Genomic DNA, 25,999 nt, shown 5'->3' on the forward strand with positions numbered 1-25,999 from the left:
GATGCCATAAACAGGAGTGTTAATTTGTAAAGTCAACAACAGGAGTCACTGTGCACTTACTCCTCATGTAGGATCTCTGTCCTTAATGTGCTGTACATTGAGATTTAATGCTATAACGAGTACTCAAACAGTATATTTCACTTTGTGTTTCTATGGGGGTGCAAACTGTTGAAATCTTTACTTAATGTATACTAAACTGATCTTCTATAAAAAAAAAAAAGAAGAAAGAAATTATCAATTCCCAACTTGACTCTCACTGGGATTAAATATGACAATAGGTCTGATGTGATTTCATCATCATTTAAAAAAATCATCTATTATTTTTCACTTTATGTTTCTGTGTGGGAGCAAACTGTTGAAATCTTTACTTAATGTATGCTAAACTGATCTTCTGTATATAAAGAGAATCGAAAATGAATCTTGATGTGAATGGAAAGGGAGAGGGAGTAGGAAAGGGGAGGGTTGCGGGTGGGAAGGACGTTATGGGGGGGAAGCCATTGTAATCCATAAGCTGTACTTTGGAAATTTATATTCATTAAATAAAAGTTTAAAAAAAAGAAATTTTCCATCTGCTTGTTCACTCCCCAAATGGCCACAACAGCTCGAGCTGGACTGATCTGAAGCCAGGAGCCACGAGCTCCCTTCAGGTCTCCCACACGTGTACTGGGGCCCAAACACTGGGCTATAGGCCTCTACTGCTTTCCCAGACCATAGCAGAGAGCTGGATCAGAAGTGGAGCAGCCATGTCTCAAACTGGCACCCATATGGATGCTGGCACTGCAGGCAATGGCTGTCCCCACTACACCACAGTGCCGACCCTAGAATACTTTTCAGCAGACATGTCTTAATCTCTATGCCAAACAGCTACCCCTAAACTTATTTGAAGTTTTAAAAATTCTATTTACTTTCACTTTTTAATTTGATTCATTTATTTTCATTGCACTGGGCTGGGAGAGCATTCTCACCTTATTTGATAGGCAGAGAGACAGAGATCTTCCAGCCACTGGTGTATTCCCCCAAATGCCTGCAGCAGCCAGGTGTGGGCCACACTGGAGCCGGGAGCCAAGAACTCAATCTATGTCTCCCATGTGAGTCATAGAAGACCCAAGTACTTGGGCCTCATCTGCTGCCTCCCAGAATGTGCATTCGTAGGAAGCTGGATTGAAAAGAGTAGCCCAGACTTGACCCAGGCGCTCTGATAGAGGATGCAGGCATCCCAAGAGATGACTTAAGCCATTGCACTAAACACACCTGTCCCTAAGCTTACTTTTAAAAAAATTTTATTTGAAAGGCAGATTTCCACAGAGAGAGGGAGAGATCTCCCATCTGCTCCTTTACTCTCCAAAAGACTGGAGTTCCGAACTCCATCCTAGTCTCCCACAATTGCACAGGAGCCCAAAGATGGAGCCCTTTGCTGCTGCTTTCCCAGGCACCATCAGCAGGGAGCTGGATCAGAAGTAGAGCAGCTGGGACTCCAACTGGTTCGCCCCAGGTACATCGAGGCCACTAATGGCTCAGACCAAGACAGCCACACAGGATGGGATCAGTGTGGGGTGGGAGCTTGGCTCCTCTCCTTGGCAGCACTGAGCACACTGAGAATTTTTGTCCCTGGTCTTGCTGCTGTGCAACAGAGGTAGGGCACCTTCGTGTACCTCTGACCCCCAGTGTCCCACACAGGGTATGACCAAGGGTTTATGTGCAGGAGGTGGGGGACATGGCTAACTCCAGGAGCCTTCCAGGTCCGACTCAGGCACCTCCTTGTCTCCATGTTCCTTGGCGCAGGTCCCTGAAGGCTTGATGCTCTTTGTGTTGCAGACGCTTGCAGGCTGACTCTCCTGTGAGCTCCCCGCTGCTGGGTCCAAGGTTCTCGACCTGGAATGCTCTCCCCTCTTCATTCCCCTGCTCCGTGTATTCCAACGTTTGAGGAATGACTAAACGGCACACTCTAACTAGACACCAGAGTCACCTCCTTCAGAGCCTCTGACTCTCCTGAAGGGGGCCCTCTCTCCTATGACCCCTGGACCCAGATGGGCGGCTGAACGCAGAAGCCAGGCCTCCCTCACCTCTGTGCCATCCCCGGCAGTGTTAGTGCCAAGCTGGCTCAGGCAACACCTAGAGAAAGCACCCCCTCCTGGGGAAGAGACTCACCCCTGGGGCAGACACAGCCTGCATGCGATTCCAGCCCTGACAACTGCTACCTCGGCCCAGTTCCTTTCTCACCATTAGCTTGCTGGTCAGTAAAATGACCTGCTGAGTCCACAAATGAGGTTCAATGCCACCCAGCTGAGTCATCAGGGTAGGCATTATGCCTTCAACCTGAGAGAGAGAGAGCAGGGCAGGCTAGGCCCCTGATCATCTGGTACTTGGTGTCCAGGAACCTGAGCCAGGTGGGCGAGAACGAGGAGCTACAGAGGGAGTGGTCCTTCTCAGCTCCAGTTTAATGTCCCTCTGTCCCCCCACGCATAAGTCAACTAGAAACAGCCCAAAGCCTGAACGAAATACTGGTGGCTGGTGAATGCCAGAGAGAATCTGAGAAAGATTATGCGGATGATAAATCGAGATTATGATAAATCAGTTATGTTTTATTTGGGAGGTGCATCAGAACTGGGAAAGTAGAAGTGGAATATGGGAGGTATCAAAAGGGGCTCCATCGCCCAGCTCGGCAACCTTGAGAGGCACAGCAGGTATGTCCAGCAGCTACCTCAGGTCTCCCCAGAGGCTGCACTGTTCTGGAGCTACCAGGCCTTGCAGAAATGCGTGGAAAGACAGGAAGAAGGCAGAACTGATCTGCCCGGCTCTCTGCTACTTTCCATTCCCTTTAGTCAAATTGCACCCATGGCTGTTAACGTCCCTGCAGTCCTACGTTGCTAGCAGTTACTCAGCAGGACTCTGCCTTCCATGCCCTGTGGTGGGGCCGCCATCCGTGTCTGAAATGGTGACAACACAAAAACTCTAGACGTGTGGCAGGTGAGTGCCAGAGAGAATCTGACGCTGTCCATATGACAGGTCCAACACAGGCCACTGTTGGGTTTCTCAGTTTCCAGAACAGGAAATAAAGCATAGTGATCCAAGATCTTTCCCAAAGGCACAGGACTAGGAAGTGCTACGCTCAGGGCTTCAACATGGTCTGGCTCTGGAAACTGAGCGATAAGGAAAAAGAAGTCAGGTTTTGTTCAGCAGGCGAAACAGTCGCTGAGGGCTTTCAAGCTGGGGAGTGACATGAGATGATGAACCTTTCAATGAGCTCCAGTCTCTGCTGTGCTCCACGTTCCATCTGGCTCACATTGGCAGAAGCAGGTGGCTCCAAAGAGGTGAGGGCATCGAAATCGTTGTGGAGGTTTTTGAGGGGACCCTGACTGAGTCCAGAGCTGCATTTGGACTTTAAAATAGCCTTATAATCTTCTCTGTCATCATCCAAGCCTACACCTACCAAGGACATGAGCTGGGCAGAGGTAGGCAGGATTTGCGTACAGAAGAGGATGTTGACCTAAAGACCAGGAAGAAGAATATTATCCATCTGTTCGCCGTCAGCCTGCGGGTCTGGAGATCCTGGCATCCGCTGAGGAATCCTTTGGTGTTGTCTGAGATGGTCAGACCTCATGAACTGTTGGCCGCTCTGCTCACATCTGTGTGGTCGGTATCTGGTGTGTATCCGTGAGTGTCGTGTGAGCTCGTCAGATCGGAAGAAAGACCAGTTACAGCCTTCCCACAGGCATTTATAGAGCCTGTCACCTAGGGGGTGGCAAGAGAGATGAAATTAAGAACAGACCAGCGGGTGGGAAGGAAGGGGTCCAACTACACGAGGCAGAGAAGGGTGGGGAATCAGAAGGGAAGATACAGGAACGCAGTGAGGGGGCAACACAGCAGCAGTAACCTCCCCATCATCTTGGCGGTCATTAGGCACACAAGTCAGTGGGCCTACATCGCTTGGTGCCAGGCTTGAAAATGAAGGGCTAGAGCTGGGGCTACGAGGCCCAGCAGGTTAAACCAGTGCTTGCAATGCTGGTGCCGGCATCCCATATTTGGGCCCTGGTTCAAGTCCCAGCTGCTCCACCTCCTGTCTAGCTCTCTGCTAGTGCCCTTGGGAAGGCAGCAGGGGATGGCACAAGGACTCCCACATGGGAGACCCAGGTGGAGTTCTGGGCTCCTGGTTTCAGCCTGGCCCAGCCCCAGCTGTTATGGCCATTTGGGGAGTCAGCCAGTAGTTAAAAACCTCTCCCCCTCTCTTCATTCTCCCTGTCCAACAAATCTTAAATTAGATGACTGTTTGTGGGCTAATCCCAAACCATTACAGAAACCTAAAGCCCAGACTCCTCCACCCCCGCCCCACTCCCACCCCCCACCACATTCACCTGTGTGCTTGTGGGACATCACTGGGATCCCGTTGGAGGCAGACACTGACAGCCCGCTAGGGGGCAGCCCTAGACTCCCACTGGAGGGCATGTTTACCTCTGGAATCCTGGGTTCTAAGGGCATCATCTGAGGCATCATCATGCCTGGCTGAGGGGGGAGCACCCCCTGGTCATAAATCATCTGGGGAGAATGGAGAGTGGCCTGGGAGCTGTAGCTCATGCCATGCTCCTGCAGGGACATGCCGAACTGGGACCCCACTCCTCCCTCACCCATCATGGGTGCCTCAGCAGGCAGCAAGGGGGCCCCCAACATGTCTGTGCCCTGACTGAAGTGTTGAGTGCTGGGCAGGCCATAGCTACAAGGTTCATTCACTCCACTGCTTCCGGAAGATGGAAATACGTCCATTTGCACATTGACCACTCTGTGTCCTTGGGGAGAGAGAGAGAGAGAGAATCCAGTGAAACCCATGCCACCTCGGCTTCCAGCTCCACATAGCGCTCCTCCCCAGTCTAGAGCCAACATCTCTGGCCTGGATCTTCCTCCCTGGAGACTGCTCTCTGGCTCCTGGCTGGGCAGAGGGAGAGAGAGAGAGAGAGAGAGAGAGAGAGAGAGAGGTCTTCCATCTGCTGGCTCAGCTCCCAGATGGCCTCAATGGGCAGATCCGCACCTATCCAAGGCAGGAGCCAGAGCTTCTTCCAGGTCTCCCACAAGGGTGCAGGGGCCCAGAGACTTGGTCCATATTTTGCTACTTTTCCCAGACCCTTAGCAGGAAGATGGATCAGAAGTGGAGCAGCCAGGGTGTGACCAGTGCCCACGTAGGATGCTTGTGTTGCAGGCTGCAGCTTTACATTTATGCCACAATACTAGATACTACAAGCTAGTTTGACAACAATAAATATTACCTAAAGAAAAATGGGGACTGAACTTATTATTTCACAAAAGGGCAAGAATTAGAAAACAATTTAAATACACACACAAACACACACACACACATGCAGAAACACAAAATCTCAAGGCTTAGTCACAAGGGAAAAGTAGAAGCTACTTGGCAGGTGGAGAAGAAGCAACACTGTTGCACTCTGAAGTGTCAGGTGAAGGTTGTTACAGTGGCACTCATTGTTCCTGATCGCCGCTTCCTTTGGGAAGGTCTCTACCTTCACAAAGCAGTACCCCCAGCTGCTCTAGCCCTGCCCAATGTCCTCCTTCAGATTCCACAATCCAGGCCAAGAGTGATGCTGCCCATGGTGAAGAGAACCAGTCCATCCTGCAGATCACCTGCACCATGAAGATGCCCAGCCAATCTTGCTTGTCCTCAAAGGTTGCCATTCATCCCTCCTCGCTTTCCTAACCTCACATCCGTCTTCACTTCCTTCCTGCTGTCCCTGTAGCCCTCAGACGGGATCAGACACCAAGGTGGCTGGCTTACAAACACGAATTCAGCAGAGCCTCAGTCTCTTAGGACAAGTCTGCTATGTTGTGCCTTTCATTGTGGTTCAGCACCTCTGATTCAAAAAGAAAACAGGCAAAGAAAACAAAGAACAGAATGAAGGAAAAGCAGAAAACCCACAAGAGATACTATTGTGGAACAATACAACTGAGACCAAACAGATCAGTTGTACAATGAATGTAAGTGAGCTTAACCAACCTCTTAAAAGAAAATCAAATCAAATGAGAACCAATGTGAGCATCATGGGGCAGGTGTTTGGTCTAGCACTGCAGACACTGGTTAAGGTATCCGTGTCTCAGGGTGAGTGTTTGGCAAGAAAGTGAAGACTCCTCTTGGGGGCTGGTGCTGTGGTGTAGTGGGGAAAGTCCCTGCCTGCAGTGCCGGCATGCCAGATGGTGCCGGTTCGAGTCCCACTGCTCCATTTCTGATCCAGCTGTCTGCTGTGGCCTGGGAAAGTGGTAGATGTCCCAAATCCTTGGGCCTCTGCTCCTACGTGGGAGACCTGGAGGAAGCTCCTGCCTCCTGGCTTTGGATTGGCGCAGCTCCAGCCGTTGCGTCCATCTGGGGAGTGAACCAGATGATGGAAGACCTCTCTCTCTCTTTGTCTCTACCTCTCTACAACTCTGTCTTTCAAATAAATGAAATAAATCTTTAAAAAAAAAAAAGAAAGAAAAAGACTCCCCTGGATGCTTCTATCCCATATGAGAGTGCCTGGGTTTCAGTTCTAACTCTGCTTCTGATCCCAGCTTCCTACATTTGCACCCTGGAGGAAAGCAGGTGATGGCTCAAGTACTTGGGTACTTGAGACAGATGCAGACACTTGGGTACAGAGAGACAGACACAGACAGAAAGAGACATTCCATCAGCTAGTTCAGTCAACAACTGTTGGCAACAGTCAGACCTGAGCCAGGCTGCAGCCAGGAACAGGGAACTTAATCCAGATCTCCCTTCCATTGTTTCACTCCCCAGATGCCTGCAACAGCCAGGGCTGGGCCATGCTAAAACATGGAGCCAGGAACTCCATGGAACTCCAGGAACTCCATGATCTCTCTCCCATATGGGTGGCAGGGAGCCAAACACTGAAGCCATCATTTTCTGCCTCCCAGTATTCCTCCTAGCAGGAACACTACCTCAGAAGTTGAGTAGCTGGGATACAATCCAGCACTCCAATGCAAGCATCCCAAGAAGTAGCTTAATCCACTGCGTCACAATGCCCACTCTGGATTTCAAAACTTTTGCAGTAAAATGAACTTTTTTTTTTAAAAAAAAGGCTTGATTTATTTATTTGAAAGGCAGAGTTTCAGAGAGGCAGAGAGAGAGAGAGAGAGGTCTTCCACCTGCTGGGTCACTCCCCAAATGGTCACAACAGCGCTATCTGGGCCAATCCGAACCCAGGAGCCAGAAGCTGATTCTGGGTCTCTCATGTGGGTGCAGGGGACCAAGAATTTGGGCCATCTTCCACTGCTTCCCAGGCCATAGCAGAGAGCTGCATGAGAAGTGGAGCAGCTGGGACTCCAACCAGCGCCCATATGGAATGCCAGCACTGCAGGCAGCTTTACCTGCTACACTACAGCGCTGGCCCCAAAATGAACTTATCTTTTAATTCCATTTTCTAAAACCTTGTTGAAGTTCCTTGTATTTGGAAGTAAATGGATTGAACTCGTGAATTAAAAGCAGTGCTTGAAAGAAAGGATTAAACAACAACTCAAATATATTCTAACTACAAGAGACTTACTTTAGATACAGACACAAATTGTTTGAAAGCAAATGGGTGAAAAAAACGATATTCCAACCAAAGCATAAAGAAAAAAGTACGGCTTGCTATACTAACTTCAGACAAAACAGAATTGAAATCAGAAAAGTAGGCTGGCCCCGTGGCTCCATAGTCTAATCCTCTGCCTGTGGTGCTGGCACACTGGGTTCTAGTCCCTGTTAGGGTGCTGGATTATGTCCTGGTTGCCCCTCTTGCAGGCCAGCTCTCTGCTGTGGCCCAGGAGTGCAGTGGAGGATGGCCCAAGTGCTTGGGCCCTGCACCCGTATGGGAGACCAGGAGAAGCACCTGGCTCCTGGCTTCAGATCATCACAGTGTGCCACCTGCAGCATCCACTGCGGGGTGAACCAATGGCAAAGGAAGACCTGTCTCTCTGTCGCTCTCTCTCGCTGTCCACTCTGCCTGTCAAAGAAGAAGAAGAAGAAGAAGAAGAAGAAGAAGAAGAAGAAGAAGAAGAAGAAGAAGAAGAAGAAGAAAGAAAGAAAGAAAGAAAGAAAGAAAGAAAGAAAGAAAGAAAGAAAGAAAGAAAGAAAGAAATCAGAAAAAGTATACAGAAGACAAAGAAGGAGATCAAAATAAGTGAAATAATGTTTCAGAACAGAAAAAGACAAAACAAATAGAATATACTTCCTTAATATTAGAGCATCAAAATACATGAAGCAAAAACTAGCAAAATGGAAGTGAGATATCATTCTGCAATAAACACTAGAGACTTTATTAGTTGACTCTTAGAATGATAGACAAGCAGGCAGAAGGTAAGTAAAGAAACAGAGGACCTCAACAGCACAATAAACCCTCTAGGCATATAACATACACAGATCACTCCACGCAAAAACAGCAGACCTCCTCAAGGCTACTCTCAATAGACTTTTTTTTAAAGATTTTATTTTATTTATTTGAAAGGCAGAGTTGCAAAAAGAGAGAGAGAAATACAAAGACAGAGAGATCTTCCGTCTGCTGGTTCACTCCCCAAATGGCTACAACAGCCATGGCTGAGCCAGGATGAAGCCAGGAGCCAGGAGCTTCTTCCAGGTCTCCTCTGTGGGTGCAGGAGTCCAAGAACTTGGGTCATCCTCCAACTAGACTCGGTACCCACAGGAGAGGCTGGTGCTGTGGGCAGCAGCTTATCTTACTACGCCACAATGCCGGCCCCCTCAAGAGGCTTTTTGAGAATAGATATGGGGCTGGCATTGTGGCACAGAGAGCTAAGCCCCAGCTTGCAACACCTGCATCCCATCTAGAGCGCTGGTTAGAGTCCAGGCTGTTACACTTCCTATCTAGCTCCCTGCTGATGCTCCTGGGAAAGCAGTGGGTGATGGCCCAAGGACTTGGGCTCCTTCCACCCACATGGGATCCAGGATGGAGTTTCTGGCTTCTGGTTTTGGCTTGGCCAATCCTGGCTGTTGTGGCTATTTGGAGAGTGGTAGATCTCTCTTTCTCTGTCTCTTCCCCTCTCTGTTGCTTTGCCTTTTAAATAAATAAATACACCTTTTAGAAATAAATAAAAATAGAGATGATACAAAGAATATTGTCTGACCACAATGGGATGAAGTCACAAATCAATAACAACAACAACAACAACAAAAACCTGGAAAACTGAAAAGTGTATGGAAATTAAGCAACACATTCTTTTTTTTTTTTTTTTTTTTTTTTTTTTTTTTTTGACAGGCAGAGTGGACAGTGAGAGAGAGAGAGAGAGAGAAAGGTCTTCCTTTGCCGTTGGTTTACCCTCCAATGGCCGCCGCTGCAGCCGGCGCACCGCGCTGATCCTGGCAGGAGCCAGGAGCCAGGTGCTTTTCCTGGTCTCCCATGGGGTGCAGGGCCCAAGCACCTGGGCCATCCTCCACTGCACTCCCTGGCCATAGCAGAGAGCTGGCCTGGAAGAGGGGCAACCGGGACAGAATCCGGCGCCCCAACCGGGACTAGAACCCGGTGTGCCGGCGCCGCAAGGTGGAGGATTAGCCTATTGAGCCACGGCGCCGGCTAGCAACACATTCTTAAACAACCAGTGGATCAAACAAGAAATCACAGGAAAATTTCTTTAATACAGGGAAACATTTCTTGAATCATCAACAACTGAGTGTTTTCACAGTTATGCTAAAGAAACATTCTGTTACCAACATCTCCTGGGAGAAATATAATGGGTAAATCAGCTCAGTTATTTCTTCTTCCCATTTTGATTTTAATTCTCTTGTCAGATACTTGTTATCCAGTAGAAGGCAAATATTGTTGAACATAAAGGTTTTGGGGCTGGTGCTATGGTGTAGTGGGTAGAGCCACTGGCTGCAGTGCCAGCATCCCGTATGGGTGCCGGTTTGACTCCTGGGTGCTCCACTTCAGGTCCAGCTCTCTGCTATGGCCTGGGAAAGCAGTGGGAGATGGCCCAAGTGCTTGGGCCCCTGTACCTGCATGGGAAACCCAGAGGAAGCTCCTGGCTCCTGCCTTTACTTTGACTCAGCTCCAGCCATTGCAGTCATTTGGGAGAGAATGGAGGACCTCTCTCTCTCTCGCTCCCACTCTCGATCTCTCTCCCTCCCTCCCTCCATCCCTCCCTCCCTCCCTGTAACTGTCTTTCAAATAAATAAATACATAAATAAATCTTAAAAAAAGAAAGGTTTTTCTATAAGAAAGACATAGATGCTTGCCTAACTCCTAGAAATGTTGTCAGTTCTGCTAGTACTAGGTTACTGGTGACCTCAAGCAGTAGATATAAAATAGATTTCATATTTGCTGAAATCTCAAGTAGGAAGCTGGGAAAATACAAGTCTGCTAGAAAATGATGTAAAGGAAGCTGCAACTCACCAAGAAGCATGAACAGAAATGACCAACACTCTTTGGATACGAGGAAGCAACTTAGCCAGGATGCATACTTGTGTCCTAGGAGATGAGGTAAGCTGGGCTATACTGAGTTAAAATTCTGGTGTTTAATCCTGCTTTGCTACACAAGAAATTGAAAACATACTGTTTGGGGCAGGCACTTGGTACAGCAGTTCAGATGCTGCTTAAGGCACCTACATCCCATATCAGAGTGCCTCTGTTTCAGTGCCAGCCCTGCTCCCAACTCCAGCTTTCTGCTAATATGCACCCTGTTGATGGCTTACATACTCGGGTCCCTGCCACCCATGTCAGAGACCTGGACTGGGTTCCAGGCTCCTGCCTTCAGCATGGCCCAGCCGCAGCTGTTGTAAGCATTTGGGGCACCAACCAGTAAATGGAAATCAATCAATCAGTCTCTATCTCTCTCATTCTCTCTCATGCTTTTCGAATAAATAAGAATAAATATTTTTAAAGAAAAGAAGATATCAAAACTTATGAGATGTAGTAAAACCAGTGCTAAGGGAGAAATTCATAGCTGTTAGTCTCAAATAAACAAAGTTTACACTTGAAGGATTTAGAAAAAGAAGAGCAAATTAAACTCCAAGTTAGCAAGAGGAAAGAAATAATAAAGATTACATGAGACAAACAAAACGAGAACAGAAAAAGTAGGGAAACATCAGTGAAACCAAACAGTTCATCTAACAGATTCTAACACCGGCGCGTCTTCAGCCAGTGACTGGGAGGACTGCCTGGTTTACGACAGTCTTTCCACGCATGTCCATTGTCATTTCCAGATCCAGAGCAGGGTGCCACACTGCTCCCTGTCTCCTCCAATCCACGAGAGCTTCTCTGTGCTGCCCTGGGTGCTTGTGAAGAGGACTGCTCAGGTGTTTGCTAGAATGTTCTCCACTTGCCTGTGTCATGGACACGTGGAGGCTATGGATGTGGAGGAAGAATCCGCAGAGGCAGCGTGTCCTAGCGGGAGGGCATCACATGAACATGACTCGTGGAACAACCTCACAGCAACTCTGACTTTGTCTTTGTCTTGACCGTTTTCCCCTCATAGTGGGAATGAGGCAACTCATTGCACTGCTAACAACTCTGGGAGAACTTGGAGCACAGCAAATGTTTTCCCTCGACCTGTTGAGGATGCATAGCTCCAGGATGCCCAAGCAAGATAAGGAAGCAGAACATATGAGATGAATACCCTTCTGGGTGGGGCACAGGCAAACACTGCCATGGTGCCCGGGAGAGCATGAGCCCAGAGAAAGGCAGCATCAGAAAAGTCCCCAGGTGACGGAGATGGAGAATGGCTGCTACACCTGTGCCTGTGTTGTTGATCAGCGGCAACACCATATTCCATTCCAGTGGAGGATGGCCCAGGTCCTTGGGTCCCTGCATCCACATGGGAAACCAGGAGAAAGCTCCTGGCTTCTGATCGGCGCAGCTCTGGCTGTTGGCGGCCAACTGGGGAGTGAACCAGTGGATGGAAGACCCCCCCCCCCCGCCTCTCCTTCTTTCTCTGTGTAACTCTGACTTTCACGTAAATAAATCTTAAAAATATTATCAGTCTTGTTCTGTGGCAGAGATACATGAAGCCATCCTCGGACACACAGTGGCAGCACTCCTTCAGAGCTTATTAGGTTCAGATTCTCCCTGCCAGGCCACACACTTGAGGCACAAATTCCAAGGTGGGACCTAGGGGTCTTGACATTAATAAGCTCTCCAGGTGACACTGACAAACACTGAAGCAAATGCAGAGATGCACTATTTTAGAGCAATTATTTTTTTAAAAGATTTATTCATTTATTTGCAAGTCAGAAAGAGAGAGAGAGAGAGAGAGAGAGAGAGAGAGAGAGAGAGAGAGATTTTCCATCTGCTGGTTCACTCTCCCAGATGGCTGAAATGGCCAGGGCTGGGCCAAGCCAAAGCCAGGAGCTTCTTCCAGGTCTCCTACATGGGTGGCAGGAGCCCAGACAACTTGGGCCATCTTTTGCTGTTTTTTCCAGGCTATTAGCACAGAGCTGCATCAGAAGTGGAGAAGTCAGGACACCATTCAGCACCCCTATGGGATGTTGGTCCCGAAGGTGGCGACTTTACCTGCTACACCACGATGCAGCTCCTAGAGCAATTAGTTTAAGTCTGGGATAGACTTACCCTCTCACTTTGAGCATTATGAAGAACACATAGACAAGAATACATGGGTTTAAATCCTTTGAAGATTGATTTTGCTTGACAACCGTGAATTTCCCTTTCTCCTCCTCCTTGAATTTTACATTTTTGGAGCTCAAGATAAACAATACTTATGCAGTATCTGAAGATTGCATTAGCCAAAACCCTACAGTCAGTGATCGATTTAAGTAACAGAATTATCATTTCAGAATAATACAATCATTATTAATAATGGGAATCTGGCAGAAAACTCTGATTGATCCAGGTCTTGTAGTGCAGTAACTTGACAGGTTCACAAAATTTTTGGTTTTGTCTGAAATTTACAAGTACAACATGAGGTTATTAAAAGTATGTTTCAACTGAATTGCACACCTGTGTTTCCACTTAGAATAATTTGATCTTCTGTATCTGAAGGTAATTGAAAATGAAACTCAGTGAAGGGTGGGATGGGAGAGAGTGTCGGAAAGGGCAGGGCAGTTGGAGGGAAGGAGGTTGGGGGGAGAAGCCACAACAATAGAAAAGTTGCACTTTATAAAATCACATTTATTAAATAAAAAAGAATGTTTAAAAATAAGTCTAAATAATAAAATTATATAACTCAGGTAATTTTAAAGAAATTAGGTATTTCACTTTAAAAACTTGTTGCAGGTCAGTTTATTGAGAAAACTGTATGCTGTATGTTAATTCTATTCACTTGATGACCTTGCATGATGTGAACTGGGACTCCAAAGGTCACAGCTGAGAAGTTTCTAAAATCACTTCCCCGTATTTGTTCAGGAACACAAAAATCAAATATCAAGAAATGTTCAGGAAATTCTGAAAATTGCCTCTTCTTATTTTTTCAAAAAGTGGTGATCAACGATCAGGAAGGAAACAGCTTGGAGAAAGGATGAAAATGATACATGTGCTAAACAAAATACAAATTTTGAAAATTTCCAATAAAACAATCTTTGGACCAAAACTATGTCCATACTTTTCCTTCCATTCCGGCCAACTTCAGCCCGAGGCTTCTGAGCTGCAGACATGTTGCATTCCAGCCTTTTCCATCTTCAGCTCTTCACGGTTAAACGTAATGCACTCTTTCGCTTCTGTGGCCTCATCTAAAACTTGATTTTCTTTGGTGGAGGGCTTCGCACTGACGCCTGCTCCAGGGCGCAAAGTCCGCGTCGCTATCTGCCTTGGTTCTGCGGCGTGGCGGCGTGGAGAAGGCCCAGTGGAGCTGACAGCTTGGTTAACCGCCAGTGGCGCTTTGTCTTGGGCACTTTGCCGCCAAGCGTGGGCTGCTGTCCCACGATTAACAGATGGCTTCTTTCGCTGAAACGTGGCTGAGCCAGTGTTCAAGACATGGGCCCCGTTTTCCGTGAAGCATCTTTGAAGTAGCCTGGTCCTGGGCCGCGGACGAGGGGCTACGAAGGGCGCAGTACTGAGGGCCCCGCGGTGCCCTGAGGCGGTCCCGCAGGCCAGGGTCTTTGGGTTGGAGGCGCCAGCCAGCCTTAGGCGATAACGTTTACAAATCCAGCGCCAGGCCCGAAGGGAGCCAGCAGCGCTGCTCTTTGTCCCTCCCCCTCCAACCGCGATTCCTTTAAGTTAGCCATTTTATTTCAACAAAACCCAGAGCCTTGCTTGAATTAGCGTGACATGGCTGTCTGTCTATTCCTTATGGTGGTAAAATCCGGAAATCAGCCATTTTTCACACTCCTCTCTAAGCAGTCTTTCAGAGGTTTTCTTTGCTTGTTTATTAACTTTGATTTAATTTTAATGTACGTGATGAACTTTTCAGTACTTTCTAAATCCCAGTTAAAAGTCGTACTGAGGCTAGCATTCTGGCGTAGGGATGCTGGCACCATATGGGGGCAGGTGAGAGTCCTGGCTGTTTCACCAGGCTCCTGGCTTGGGCCTGGCTCAGTGCTGGCGGTTGTGGACACTTGGGGAGTGAGCCAGTGCTTGCAAGATCACCACTCTCTATCCCTCTCTAACTCTGATTTTCAAATAAATGAATATTTTTTAAAAATAGGTTCCTAGTACTGAAGAGTTTTTTTTTTTTTGAAACCCTTCATATGCATGTGCCATTTGGTGAAGCAGGTTAAGCCACTGCTTGGTATAGATGCCAATTCTAGTCCCAGCTGTCCACTTCCCATCCAGCTCCCTGCTAACACACCTGGGAAAGCAGCAGAGGATGGCCCAAGTGCTTGTGCCCCTGTGCCCATGTGGGAGACCCGGATGAAGCTCTAGGCTCCTGCCTCCAGATCAGCACAGTGCCTGTTGTCGCGGCAACTTGGGGAGTGAACCAGCAAATGAAAGAACTTTCTCTTCGTCTCGCCTTCTCTCTATATAACTCTTTCAAATGAAGAAAGCTTTGAAAACAATACATTTTCCTTCCTTTCTTATAGACTTAGTTATTTATTTGAAAGTCAGAGTTACAGAGAGAGAGAGATCTTCCAATGCTGGTTCACTCCCCAAATTGCCGCAGTGGCCAAGATGGGTCAGGCCGAAGAGAGAATCTTCTTCCAGGTCTCCCACGCGGGTGCAGGGGCCCAAGCACGTGGGCCATCTTCCACTGCTTTCCCCAGGCCCTTAGTAGGGAACTGGAGTGGAAGTAGAGTAACTGGGACCTGAACTCACGGGTATACGGAATGCAGGTGTCCGAGGTGGCAGCTGTACACACTGCACCCCAGTGCCGCCTCGGCATTGCATTTCTTAGGGTGAGCTGACCGAATCCACAGGATCCGGCACTCAAAGTAATTTTGGTTAAGTCTGCCGCGGTGAAGGCGGTGGACTCCACTGTCACTGAAGGGTTGATTGGTTTCAGAGGCTGTGGCCTTGAGCGTGTTTAAATAAGGATCAGACCATAGTAACAGAAAACTCTTGAGGTCAGCTCTGGTCTCTCCGACTTCCCGGTAAACCCTGTTTGCCAATCTTCGGTTCCCGCAGTGCGTGATGACTGCCACAACAAAACCCACTCCTGGGGCTGCAATGGGAGACTCACGGTGGGCGGTGGGGGAGGGGCCGGAGCTCAAGGCCAGAGGTCAAGGCCAGGTAGATCGGCTTTGGCAAGTGACTTAATCACCAAGCTAGAGTCAGGGGGAAATTAGCAGAAGCGAGGCGGGAGCAGAGGGCTCCGCCCCTGGGAGGCGTAGCCGGGGCCAGGAGCCAATCTGGAGCAGGTGTGCACACGGCCCGCCCCGCTAGTGCTATAAAAGGAGGGCCGCACCTTCTGTGCTGACAGGGTCAATTCTGGCTGCCTCGGTGGGTGGTCCGCTCCTGCTTCTCCAGCCTGCCCTGCTGTGTTTCTGCCACAGAGCGCACTGTTTGCTCCAGGGGCTCTTTCTGCGTCCACTATGGTGAGTCTGCGTCCACACTCGCCAGCCCAGGGTTCTAGCGTCACGGTGGGGAGGGGACTGGAAACGCTGCGGCGGGCGTGTGGGGGGCCCAGCAGTGCAACGCTGCCTACGAAGTTGGGGGTCCTGCAGGGCGCTCGATTCGCGTCAGGCTCTCGGGCCATCCTTTCTGGGCACTTGCACGTACCGGTCCGGCCGAGGGCACACCTTCCTCCAGGCGAAGGCGGGCCAGCTGAGGGCAGTGGGGCTGGCGTCCCCTGGCTGCGGGGCCGGGGCCTGGCTGCTCGGCAGGAGTCTCCAGGCCACGCCTCGGCCCTGGGCTTCAGTGCGCTCTGCTGTGGACGGTGGAAGGACACTTCCAAGCCAGCTGCCTGCCGTGACTATTCCGTGAGGCCTGGCGGCGTGGGAGGCTGCTGGGTTAAGACACCCTTACTCAGGAGGCGCGGCAGTGACTGGGGAGGCAGCGACGGGAAAGCCTTTTGTTGTGGTTCCTCGGCTTTTTCTCTATTTTCCTCTTCTTTTCCTTCTTTGCTGGCTCCCTTTCTTCTTTCCATTTGAAAGACAGGTACAGAGAGAGAGGGCGGGACAAAGACCTTCCGTCTGCTGGTTCACTCCCCAGATGGCCCTCTTGGCTCCATCCAGGGCTCCCACATGGGTGCAGGGGCCCAAGGACTTGGATCACCTTCCGCTGCCTTCGCGGGCTCATGCACAGGGAGCTCGAGCGCTGCTGGCATTAGAGTGATGGCCCCCGCCTCGCTTCTAATTTTATTATTTCTTTCTGCTACCTTTGGGTTTAGTTTGCTGTTTTGCTAGTTCCTGAAATTGTAGTGAGGTTGTTGATGTAGGAGTTTTCTTGCTTTTATTTTCTTTATAGCTAGACATTTCCCTCTGGTGCAGCTTTTGTTGTATTCCATAATATTCGGCATGACGGGTTGTGGTTTCATTCACCGCTTAAGTTTTTTCCAAATCCTGTGATTTCATCTTGCATTCATTACTTTGCATAAGAGGGTGCTCTTTATTTTTTTATTAAATAAAACTCTGTATTAAGAGTTTTATTTTAATTGGCTTATAGATAAGAGTGTCCGTAAATTTAAGCTGCTAAAATTAATCAAAGATACGTTTTAATTCGTGTGACCTGAATCTCTGTATCATGTTTTAAACTTGCTGGTAGGAAGAAATTAAAAACATTTTATGTGTGTGTGCTTAAGTTGACTGGTTCAACAAACTACACCATGTTAGATATTTAAGAGGCGTTTCCAAATACATGATTCTTAAAATTTAGAGACGGCATTGGACCTTCTGGGAAATGTTTTCTTAAGTTGTTATCTAATGGTTGAAACTGTTTGCTAAGTTTTCATGTGATATTGCTATTGTCAGCAAGCGATCTAGGACTTGCTCCCTCATTTCTCTATTCTAAGCCCCACTTGTTCTTTCATTTCTCTATTCTCTTCAAGATAGGAAACTAATTCTATTATGAAGGAATCTGTAGGATGCACAATTTAATCTTTAGACCTTATAAAAGAGATGGCTAACATTTTTCTGTAATAGCATAGCCAAAATAAGAGCTTAAATGATCATTTCCTAGCCAGATTGATTTCGCCAGCAGCGAAGTAAACAGTAAGTAGATAAAAACCTCCCTTTTAGACCAGAGGGAAAAAAGTTTTAAAGTGAGAATACAATTTTCCTCATGGGCATCGTCTACCTTAGGAAAACTACTACAGGACATGCCTGTGACTATAGACTTGTAGTTTAGGCCACCGAAGATTAGAGATGGGCCTTGGGCAGTCCCTTGACTTGCATCCTCTGGTCTGCTTTAACAAAACCCAGGAGGATAAGAAAGCCAGGCATCAGAAGCAATGGGTGGCAGGCCTATTAATGGCTGTTCTGTACAGTGATCTGCCCTCAAGGAGACCCACCAGGCCAGTCCACTGCAGTGGCTTTCAATGGGGTAAGCCTGGACTGCAGCAGAAGTCAGCTTGTGAAGGGCCCTGGCAGCTCTGCCAAGAGTTGGATCACTGAAATGGACCTGCCCTGGAGTCGAAGGATGCCCAGGTCAGAGCCACAGATCTTATTGGCTCTAAGCTGAAAAGCCCTTCACTCAGCCCAGCTTCCAAAGTGACCACCGCAGCTGAGGGGACGGCCAAGTAGGGTCAGCAACATTGCAGGCATAACTGTAGATTTCCTGTTGGAGATGCCACCTGCCTTTACCTGGCCAGCTCTCCTCCCAGGCCAGCTAAGTAATGAAAGTCAACAGAGTGCCTTCCCCTAGGAGGTTCACACCTCCCTTAGGATGTCCCCATGTGGAGAGATTGATAGGTCTGGGCCTCTTAACTTCCAAGGCCTAAAGCCCACCAGATTAACTCTCAAGCCCCTTCTGTCAGGTTCTAGTTGCCTCTCAATCAGAAAACTTAATTGTAGCCTAGACAGCACCTTTCCTAGCTCCTCTAATAATGACTCTGTCCTTTGTTCTAGACCCTGTCTAGCGCACTTGGGCCTCATTTCTTTGTAATCATAACCTCTACTCTACCACCAATGGCTCTACTCCCAACCTGTGTGTACTGATGCTCCTCTTCCCCAGTTAATGCTGTGTAATTGTTGAAAACCTCTCTACATTCAAACCCCTCTACCTACAAAAGATGAGTGACTTTTCTTCAAGTCTTGGCTGGAATCAGCTTTCCGGTCTGTTGGGTGTTCCCCAAAAAACCTTTCCCTTGAAAAAAAAAAAAGAGAGGGAGGTGCCTTTCTCTGAATGGAGGAGAGAACTTCCACTTTGACTATGAGCTTGTCTAAATATGATCAGAGTCGGTGAACTCGGAAGGCTTCCATAGACTTGGCAACTCATGACGGGGGCCTAGGGTGGTTACTCTCGCCATAAACTAGAGTGTCAATTTGTTGGATCAACAACAGGAGTCACTGTGTGCTTCCTCCTCATGTGGGATCTCTGTCCTTAATGTGCTATACATTGTGATTTCATGCTATAACTAGTAGTCAAACAGTATGTTTCACTTTGTGTTTCTGTGTGGGTGCACACTGTTGAAATCTTTACTTAATATATACTAAATTGATTTTCTGTATATAAAGAGAATTGAAAATGAATCTTGATGTGAATGGAAGGGGAGGGGGAGAGGGAGCAGGAAAGGGGAGGGCTGCAGGTGGGAGAGAAGTTATGGGTGGGGGGAAGCCATTGTAATCCATTTTCTGTAGTTTGGAAATTTATGTTCATTAAATAAAAGAGAGTGCTGTTTGGGCTGCTGAAACAAAGTCCCATAAACTAGCTGGCTTATAAGTGACAGAAATTTATTCCTCCACAGTTTTGGAGGGTGGGACATCCAAGTTCAAGGTGCCAGCAGATTCGCTGCCTGGTGAGGGCTTGCTGGCTGTCTTGTGGACAGCCATCTTCTCACTGTACCTTCCTGTGGGGGAAGTAAAGAACTCTGGTCTCTGCCTCCCTGAAGGCACTCACTTCTTTCATGAGAGCTCTCCTCTCGTGGCCTAATCTCTTCCCAAAGACCCAACACACTGGGGATCAGGGTTCAGCCTAGGAATCTGGGGGAGACATAGTTCAGTCCCTGCTAGGTTCTCAGGAAGCTCAAGCTGCTGGGTGCCAGAGAGGTGGTTAACAGTCTTCCACCTGGGCCAACTCACTTCACCTCCGTGGACCTCTGGATTCTTACATGAGATTAAGTTGTCTTCTGGAGTCATGATAGGAAAGAAAAGAAATGAGGTAAAAATCTTAGAAAGTGCATCCACTTCATTGAATCCCAGGAAGACGTCTGGGGCGGCGGGCCATCTTTGGAAGAGTCCCTGGAGTGAGATCTCGGCAGGGCATAGTGGAGCATTCCTCTAGACTCCTAGCTGCACTGGTAGATAGAAATAGCTTAGGAAGAGCTTGCATTTTGAGGACAGGCAGAGTGCTGTGGGACCCCTGCATCCCACAGCACCATGCCTGGGTTGGAGTCCTGGCTCCACTTCCATTCCCAGCTCCTGCTCACGCACACCCTAGGAGGCAGCAGCGATGACTCCAGTGCTCGAGTCCCTGCCACACAGATGGGAGGCCTAGCTTGAGTTCCAGGTTCCTGATTTTCACCTGACCCGGTCTCTGCTCTTGTGAGCATCTGGGGAGGAAATCAGCAGATGAAAAATGTGCTCTCTGAGTCTCTGTCCCTGTCTCTCTGTCTTTTAAATAAAACATGAGGCAACAATTTTAAAAGAATGTGTGCTTTAGAAATGTTACTCCCTGTGTGGAGGGTGCACTGGTTGGAGTCCATTCTAGTGTGAGACCAGTTGAGGCGATTGCAGGCTTCAAGGCGAGGGCTGGGGAAGAGCTGGACTAGGATGAGATCAGAGGGAGGGAGACAGCTGTGAGGAATTTGAGTGGGGCTGGACTCTTGACCCTCTAATTTTTTTTTTGTGCAGGATCCTACAGCTGAATATCTATTTCAGTTACTAGACAACAACAGAGAGAGGTACACCCCTCCCACACTTGAGGAAATCGAGGAGTATTTGCAGGACCTCTGTGAGCCACATAAGGAAGAGGCAGAAACACCGGCAGTGCCTCTGCCTGCCTGTGATGAGGGAAGCCAACAAGAGTCAGCCCAGAGCCTGGCGATGCCGACCTTGACCCCCACAGTGCCTTCTGAGCGTCCGAACATCCCCGGGACCGTCCTCATCCAGAACTCCACACAACCCTCTGTTACGGACCTTGATAGGCCTCTTGAGGACCAAAGAAAGACTCTTTTCACAGACCAGGAAGTAACCTTTGATCAGACCAAACCCACAGCAGACTCCCAGATGACAGGTGTCACTGACATTCCGAAGATGACACCGACTGATGGTCAGAAGTCAGCTGGCACTGCCGGCAAGCTGACAGTGTCCAGTGAAGACGGCCAGTTGAAGACCCTCGGCATGATCCAGATGACATGGGATGATCAGATCAATACCGCCAGTGAGAACCAGACTCTGCCTGGAGCTCAGATGACAACTCTTACAGAGCGGCATGGGAGGACTCCCAGTGGTGACCAGATCCTTGATGGGGCCCAGAAGAGCAACACCACTGGTGGCCAGAGATTCTATAGGGGTCAGATCAGCAACTCTACTGGTGACCAGACCCTCTATGGTGGTCAGATGAGTGCCCCAACTTGTGACCAGGCCCTCTATGGAGGCCAGGTGAACTCTCCAACTGCTGACCAAACCTTGTATGGGGGCCAGATGAATGCCCCAAGTGGTGACCTTCAGACCCTCTATGGGGGCCAGATGCACACCCCAGCTAGTGACCAGAACCTGTATGTGCGTCAGATGAACTCACCAACTGGTGACCAGACCCTCTATGGGGACCAGGTGAACTCTCCAATTGGTGACCAGACCTTATATGGGGGCCAGATGAATGCCCCAAGTGGTGACCATCAGACCCTCTATGGGGGCCAGATGAACACCCCAGCTAGTGACCAGACCTTGTATGTGGGCCAGATGAACTCACCAGCTGGTGACCAGACCCTCTATGGGGGCCAGGTGAACTCACCAATTGGTGACCAGAGCCTCTATGGGGGTCAGATGAACTTGACAACTGCCGACCAGACCTTGTATGGGAGCCAGATGAATGCCCCAAGTGGTGAGCATCAGACCCTCTATGGGGGCCAGATGAACACCCCAGCTAGTGACCAGACCCTGTATGTGCGTCAGATGAACTCACCAACTGGTGACCAGACCCTTTATGGGGGCCAGGTGAACTCGCCAACTGGTGACCAGACCTTATATGGGGGCCAGATGAATGCCCCAAATGGTGACCATCAGACCCTCTATGGGGGCCAGATGAACACCCCAGCTAGTGACCAGACCCTGTATGTGGGCCAGATGAACTCACCAGCTGGTGACCAGACCCTCTATGGGGGCCAGATGCACTCACCAACTGATGACCAGACCCTCTATGGGGGTCAGATGAACTTGACAACTGCTGACCAGACCTTGTATGGGAGCCAGATGAATGTCCCAAGTGGTGACCATCAGACCCTCTATGGGGGCCAGATGAACACCCCAGCTAGTGACCAGAACCTGTATGTGCGTCAGATGAACTCACCAACTGGTGACCAGACCCTCTATCAGGGCCAGTTGAACGCCACTACTAATGACCAGACCCTATTTGTGGGCCAGATGCACTCACCAACTGATGACCAGACCCTCTGTGAGGGTCAGATGAACTTGCCAACTGCTAACCAGACCTTGTATGGGGGCCAGATGAACACCCCAGCTATTGACCAGACCCTGTATGTAGGCCAGATGAACTCACCAACTGGTGACCAGACCCTGTATGTGGGCCAGATGAACACCCCAGCTAGTGACCAGACCCTGTATATGGCCCAGATGAATTCTCCAACTGGTGACAAGACCCTATATGTGGGCCAGATTAACTTGCCAACTGGTGACCAGACTCTCTATGGGGGCCAGATGATGCCCTTCACTGGTAACTGCTCCCTCTCTGGGGGCCAGATGATGACCAATAGTAGCCAAGTCTATGGGACTCAAATGATGCCCCATCAGTCCTTCTCATTGCCACACCCAGGATTTGTATATGCTTCAAGTTTCCTTTTGATCCAAGGACAACCTCCAGAGTACTTTTCAAGTTCTTCTTTGGTTCAAGGACAACTCTTAGAAAAGCAGAATTGGAACCTACAGACCCAGCGCTATCAGCCTCCGAAGAATCCTGAGCTTTTGAAGCCTTACATCTGTACATATCCTGACTGTGGGAAATCTTACTCAAAGTCTTCCTACCTCCAGATCCATAAGCGTAAACACACAGGTGAGTGAGGACCCAGACATAGGGGTAAGGGGCTTTGGGCCTTTTCAATTTATTTATTTATTTAGAAACAGTTACAGAGAGAGGGGGAAAGACTGCTATCTTCCATCTATTGGTTCACTCCGCTAGAAGGCTGCCACGACCAAGGCTGGGCCAGGCCAAAGCCAGGAGCTTCATCCGAGTCTCCCACATGGGTGCAGGGGCCACTGCCTTTTCTAGATCATTAGCAAGCAGCCAGATCGCAGTTGGAGCAGCTAGGACGCAATCTGGTGCCCATATGGGATGCTAGTGTCTCAGGCAGTGGCTTTACCCACTATTCCTCTGGCCATTGTGGCCAATTAGGGAGCAAACCAATGGATGAAGACCTCTCTCTCTTTCTCTTGTGTAACTCTGACTTTCAAATAAATAAATAGCTCTTAAAAAAAAAAAAAAAAGGACAGGGTGAATAAAGTAGTCCTAGGACAGGCTCTGGTCCTGGGCCAGAGTTGTTCTGTGGCATGGATTGTATGCAGGTGATGGAACAAGGAAGGAATATGTTTGGCCCCTTCTGCAGGTTCTTGACCCTGCCTCTACGGGGACTGTGGCTTCATGGACCCATTCTAGAACTAACAGCCCTGGACGCCCTCCGTTCACTCTTGTTCCTCTTCTTTCTTCTCCTCGTTTCCTTTCTTCCTCTCCTCCTTCATGGTTTTCCTCTGTCCCTCCATCTCCTTTTTACTCACCCCCTCCAGGCATTTCTCCTCTGACTCTTCCTCCCAACGTGCCCCAAACCCTGTTATTCTTGGTCACTTCCCACAGCGCTGCCCGCCATGACCCTGAGATAGGAGTCTCTCCTTGTCTCTCTTGCAGGGGAGAAGCCCTATGAATGCAGTGAGGAAGGATGCCCATGGAGATTCTCCCGCGTGGACGAGCTCAGCAGACACAAGAGGAAGCACTCTGGGGAGCGGCCCTACACGTGTACCAAGTGCGACAAGAGCTTTGCGCGATCTGATCACCTGCGACAGCATCAGAAAGTCCATAGATGATTTCCACCCAGAACTATGAACTCCTCAGCCCAAGAGGAAATACATAGGGCTGAAAAATTCTCCCTCATTATTTTTGCTTTCCTGATCATCAGCACTGTGCCAACACGGTGCATGCTTAATATTATTGGTAAGCTTTTTAAAACATTTGTTATTTTTTCTAAGATGTGTGGATTTTCATACAAAAACTGAATCAAACTGAACTTCATAGAATCAGAAACAGTCTTCATTCGTTCCCCTCTTGCAGGGTAACTGCTTTAATGAGGGTGCTATGAATCCTTCTAGATCTTGGCTGTACTTTCAAAACTGTGCCGTGAAAGCTGCCCGTGCCAAGGTGCAGTCACATCAGACCCAAACCACGGAGGTCATGGAGGAGGGGACCTCGTGCTTCCGTGTCTGAGAGCAGAGCCGTGGCTCCTGAAGGTCCTTACGCCTAGAAGAGCTCTAACAAGAACTCTGTAATTCCATGTAAGTTGCTTCTATGAAGATCTTTGTTTTTAATATTTATCTTTTTAAAAAAGATGTTATATACTTGAAAGGCAGAGTTACAAAAAGAGAAGCAGAGACAGCAGGCAATCGTCTGTTTGCTGGTTTACTCCCCAGATGACTGCCCTGGGCTGGGGCTAGGGCAGGCTGAGGACAGGAGCCAGGAGCTTTTGGGTCTCCCATGTGGGTACAGATACCCAAGGATGCGGGTTTTCTAAGGATGTTCTGTGTTCTAAATTTAAGGAAAGTTTTTCGCTTGAACTATCTATAGCTTGTACCGATTCGATAAATATTCTTGTGAGAAGAATGGCAACATTTTTATTTTTCCCTGTCTGGTCCCGTCAAAATTTGAAACTGTGACTATTCTTATTTTGTGACAATATACTTACTTGCCTAAGTTCAATAAGGATCTTCTCTCTTTTTACTAGTGCATAATTCCAAACAGCGAGTTAGCAGCAGCGGAGAGCGGACCCCAGAGAGCCGTGAGCACCCGAGCAGCGCCACCCTCACGCCCAGGAGGAGCCGCAGCCGCCAGCAGCGAGGCCGAGACCCGCATCCATCTGCACGGCGCCCCTGAAACCAAGCGCGCAGGGCGGTGGACCCAGTGAACTGGTTCCATGTGTGAAACGGCTCTGGTTCATCCAGGGGAAGAGCACGGAGGAAGCGTGTTTGTACCCAGCCTGCGTAAAGCAGAATTACCCAGGGAGGGTCTCGGCAGTGTGGGGCGATACTGGGGTGTGGGCAGCAAAGGGTGAAGACCCTGGTGCAGCTCCAGGGCAAGGCGGCCAACGTGCTGCGGCCAGGAACCCATGTAGATATGGTCGGGCCTTTGGGAGAACCCTTGTGGACATGGACCCCGCCTTGGGGAGAACCCTTTTGGAGCGGTCCCCACCTTGGGGAGAACCTTTGTAGAAACTGCCCATGCTGCTACTGGGGAGAACCCTCGTAGACGCGGCCTGCACCGCAAGGAGGCCAACGTGCTGCGGCCAGGAACCCTTGTAGATGCGGTCGGGCCTTGGGGAGAACCCTTGGGGACACAGCCTGCACCGTGGGGAGAACCCTTGTGGATGCGGCCCTTGGCGTGGGGCCCGCACTGTTGCACACAAGGTCCACGCGTAGGGGTCCACGCTGTGAGTGGCAGAATCCCAGAAGATTGGGAGTGGGGAAAAGAAGGAAGGACCCGGTCCCTGCTACCCTCTGCAAGTGTAGCCCCTAGGCCGTGGCCCAGGGCGTTCCCACCCTCCCGTGCAGAAATGATGGAAGGTGCTGGCGGGCAGGTGGTGGGACAAGGCGGAGCAGGGAGTCCATGGGCGCGGGCTGCGGAGCAGGACTCACTCCTCACCGAAGACAGCCTGGAGAGGACGGAGGAGCACCAGCAGCTGACCCAAGGCCGCCTCCCGACAAGGTTCCCGCTGACACCCAGAGGTGGGTCGGAACGAAAGCGGACCCAGAGACTCCAGCACTGGCGGCTGTCCCCACCCCAGCAGTGGACAGACAATTGGAGCTGCACCTTCCTGATTACTGGAGCGCATTGTCAAGGCAGCTTGGGATTTTCATTATCTTTTCCTAAAGATGTCCCTTTCGGTAATAACAAATGTGTTTAAGAGAAAAAAGCCTAGTTTTTCTCAGTACACCTTTCAAGAGTTTTAAATTGCTTCCTGTCTGATCAAGCTGAGATGTTTTAAGAACTTCATTTTTATATTTGCAGTAAAAGTTTGCAACTTGATTTTTGAAAAAGTGAACTTCAATCAGCTCTTATTAAAAGTTTTAAATTAAAAAAAACAAAGAAAGAAAGAAAGAAAA

At 49.1% G+C, this 25,999-nt stretch overlaps 1 protein-coding gene across 1 annotated transcript; it reads left to right on the plus strand.

Moving 5' to 3' along the window:
- The first annotated feature begins 20,506 nt into the window (after positions 1 to 20,506).
- LOC138850368 (Kruppel-like factor 18) lies at positions 20,507 to 23,714 on the plus strand. The gene is made up of 2 exons (XM_070076800.1): positions 20,507 to 22,355; positions 23,538 to 23,714. Exons 1-2 carry the CDS (start codon positions 20,507 to 20,509, stop codon positions 23,711 to 23,713), a joined length of 2,025 nt encoding a protein of 674 aa, XP_069932901.1. The 3' UTR covers position 23,714.
- Positions 23,715 to 25,999: the final 2,285 nt, after the last annotated feature.

This window comes from Oryctolagus cuniculus, chromosome 7 (genome assembly GCF_964237555.1).
Source record: "Oryctolagus cuniculus chromosome 7, mOryCun1.1, whole genome shotgun sequence".
Lineage (NCBI taxonomy): Eukaryota > Metazoa > Chordata > Mammalia > Lagomorpha > Leporidae > Oryctolagus > Oryctolagus cuniculus.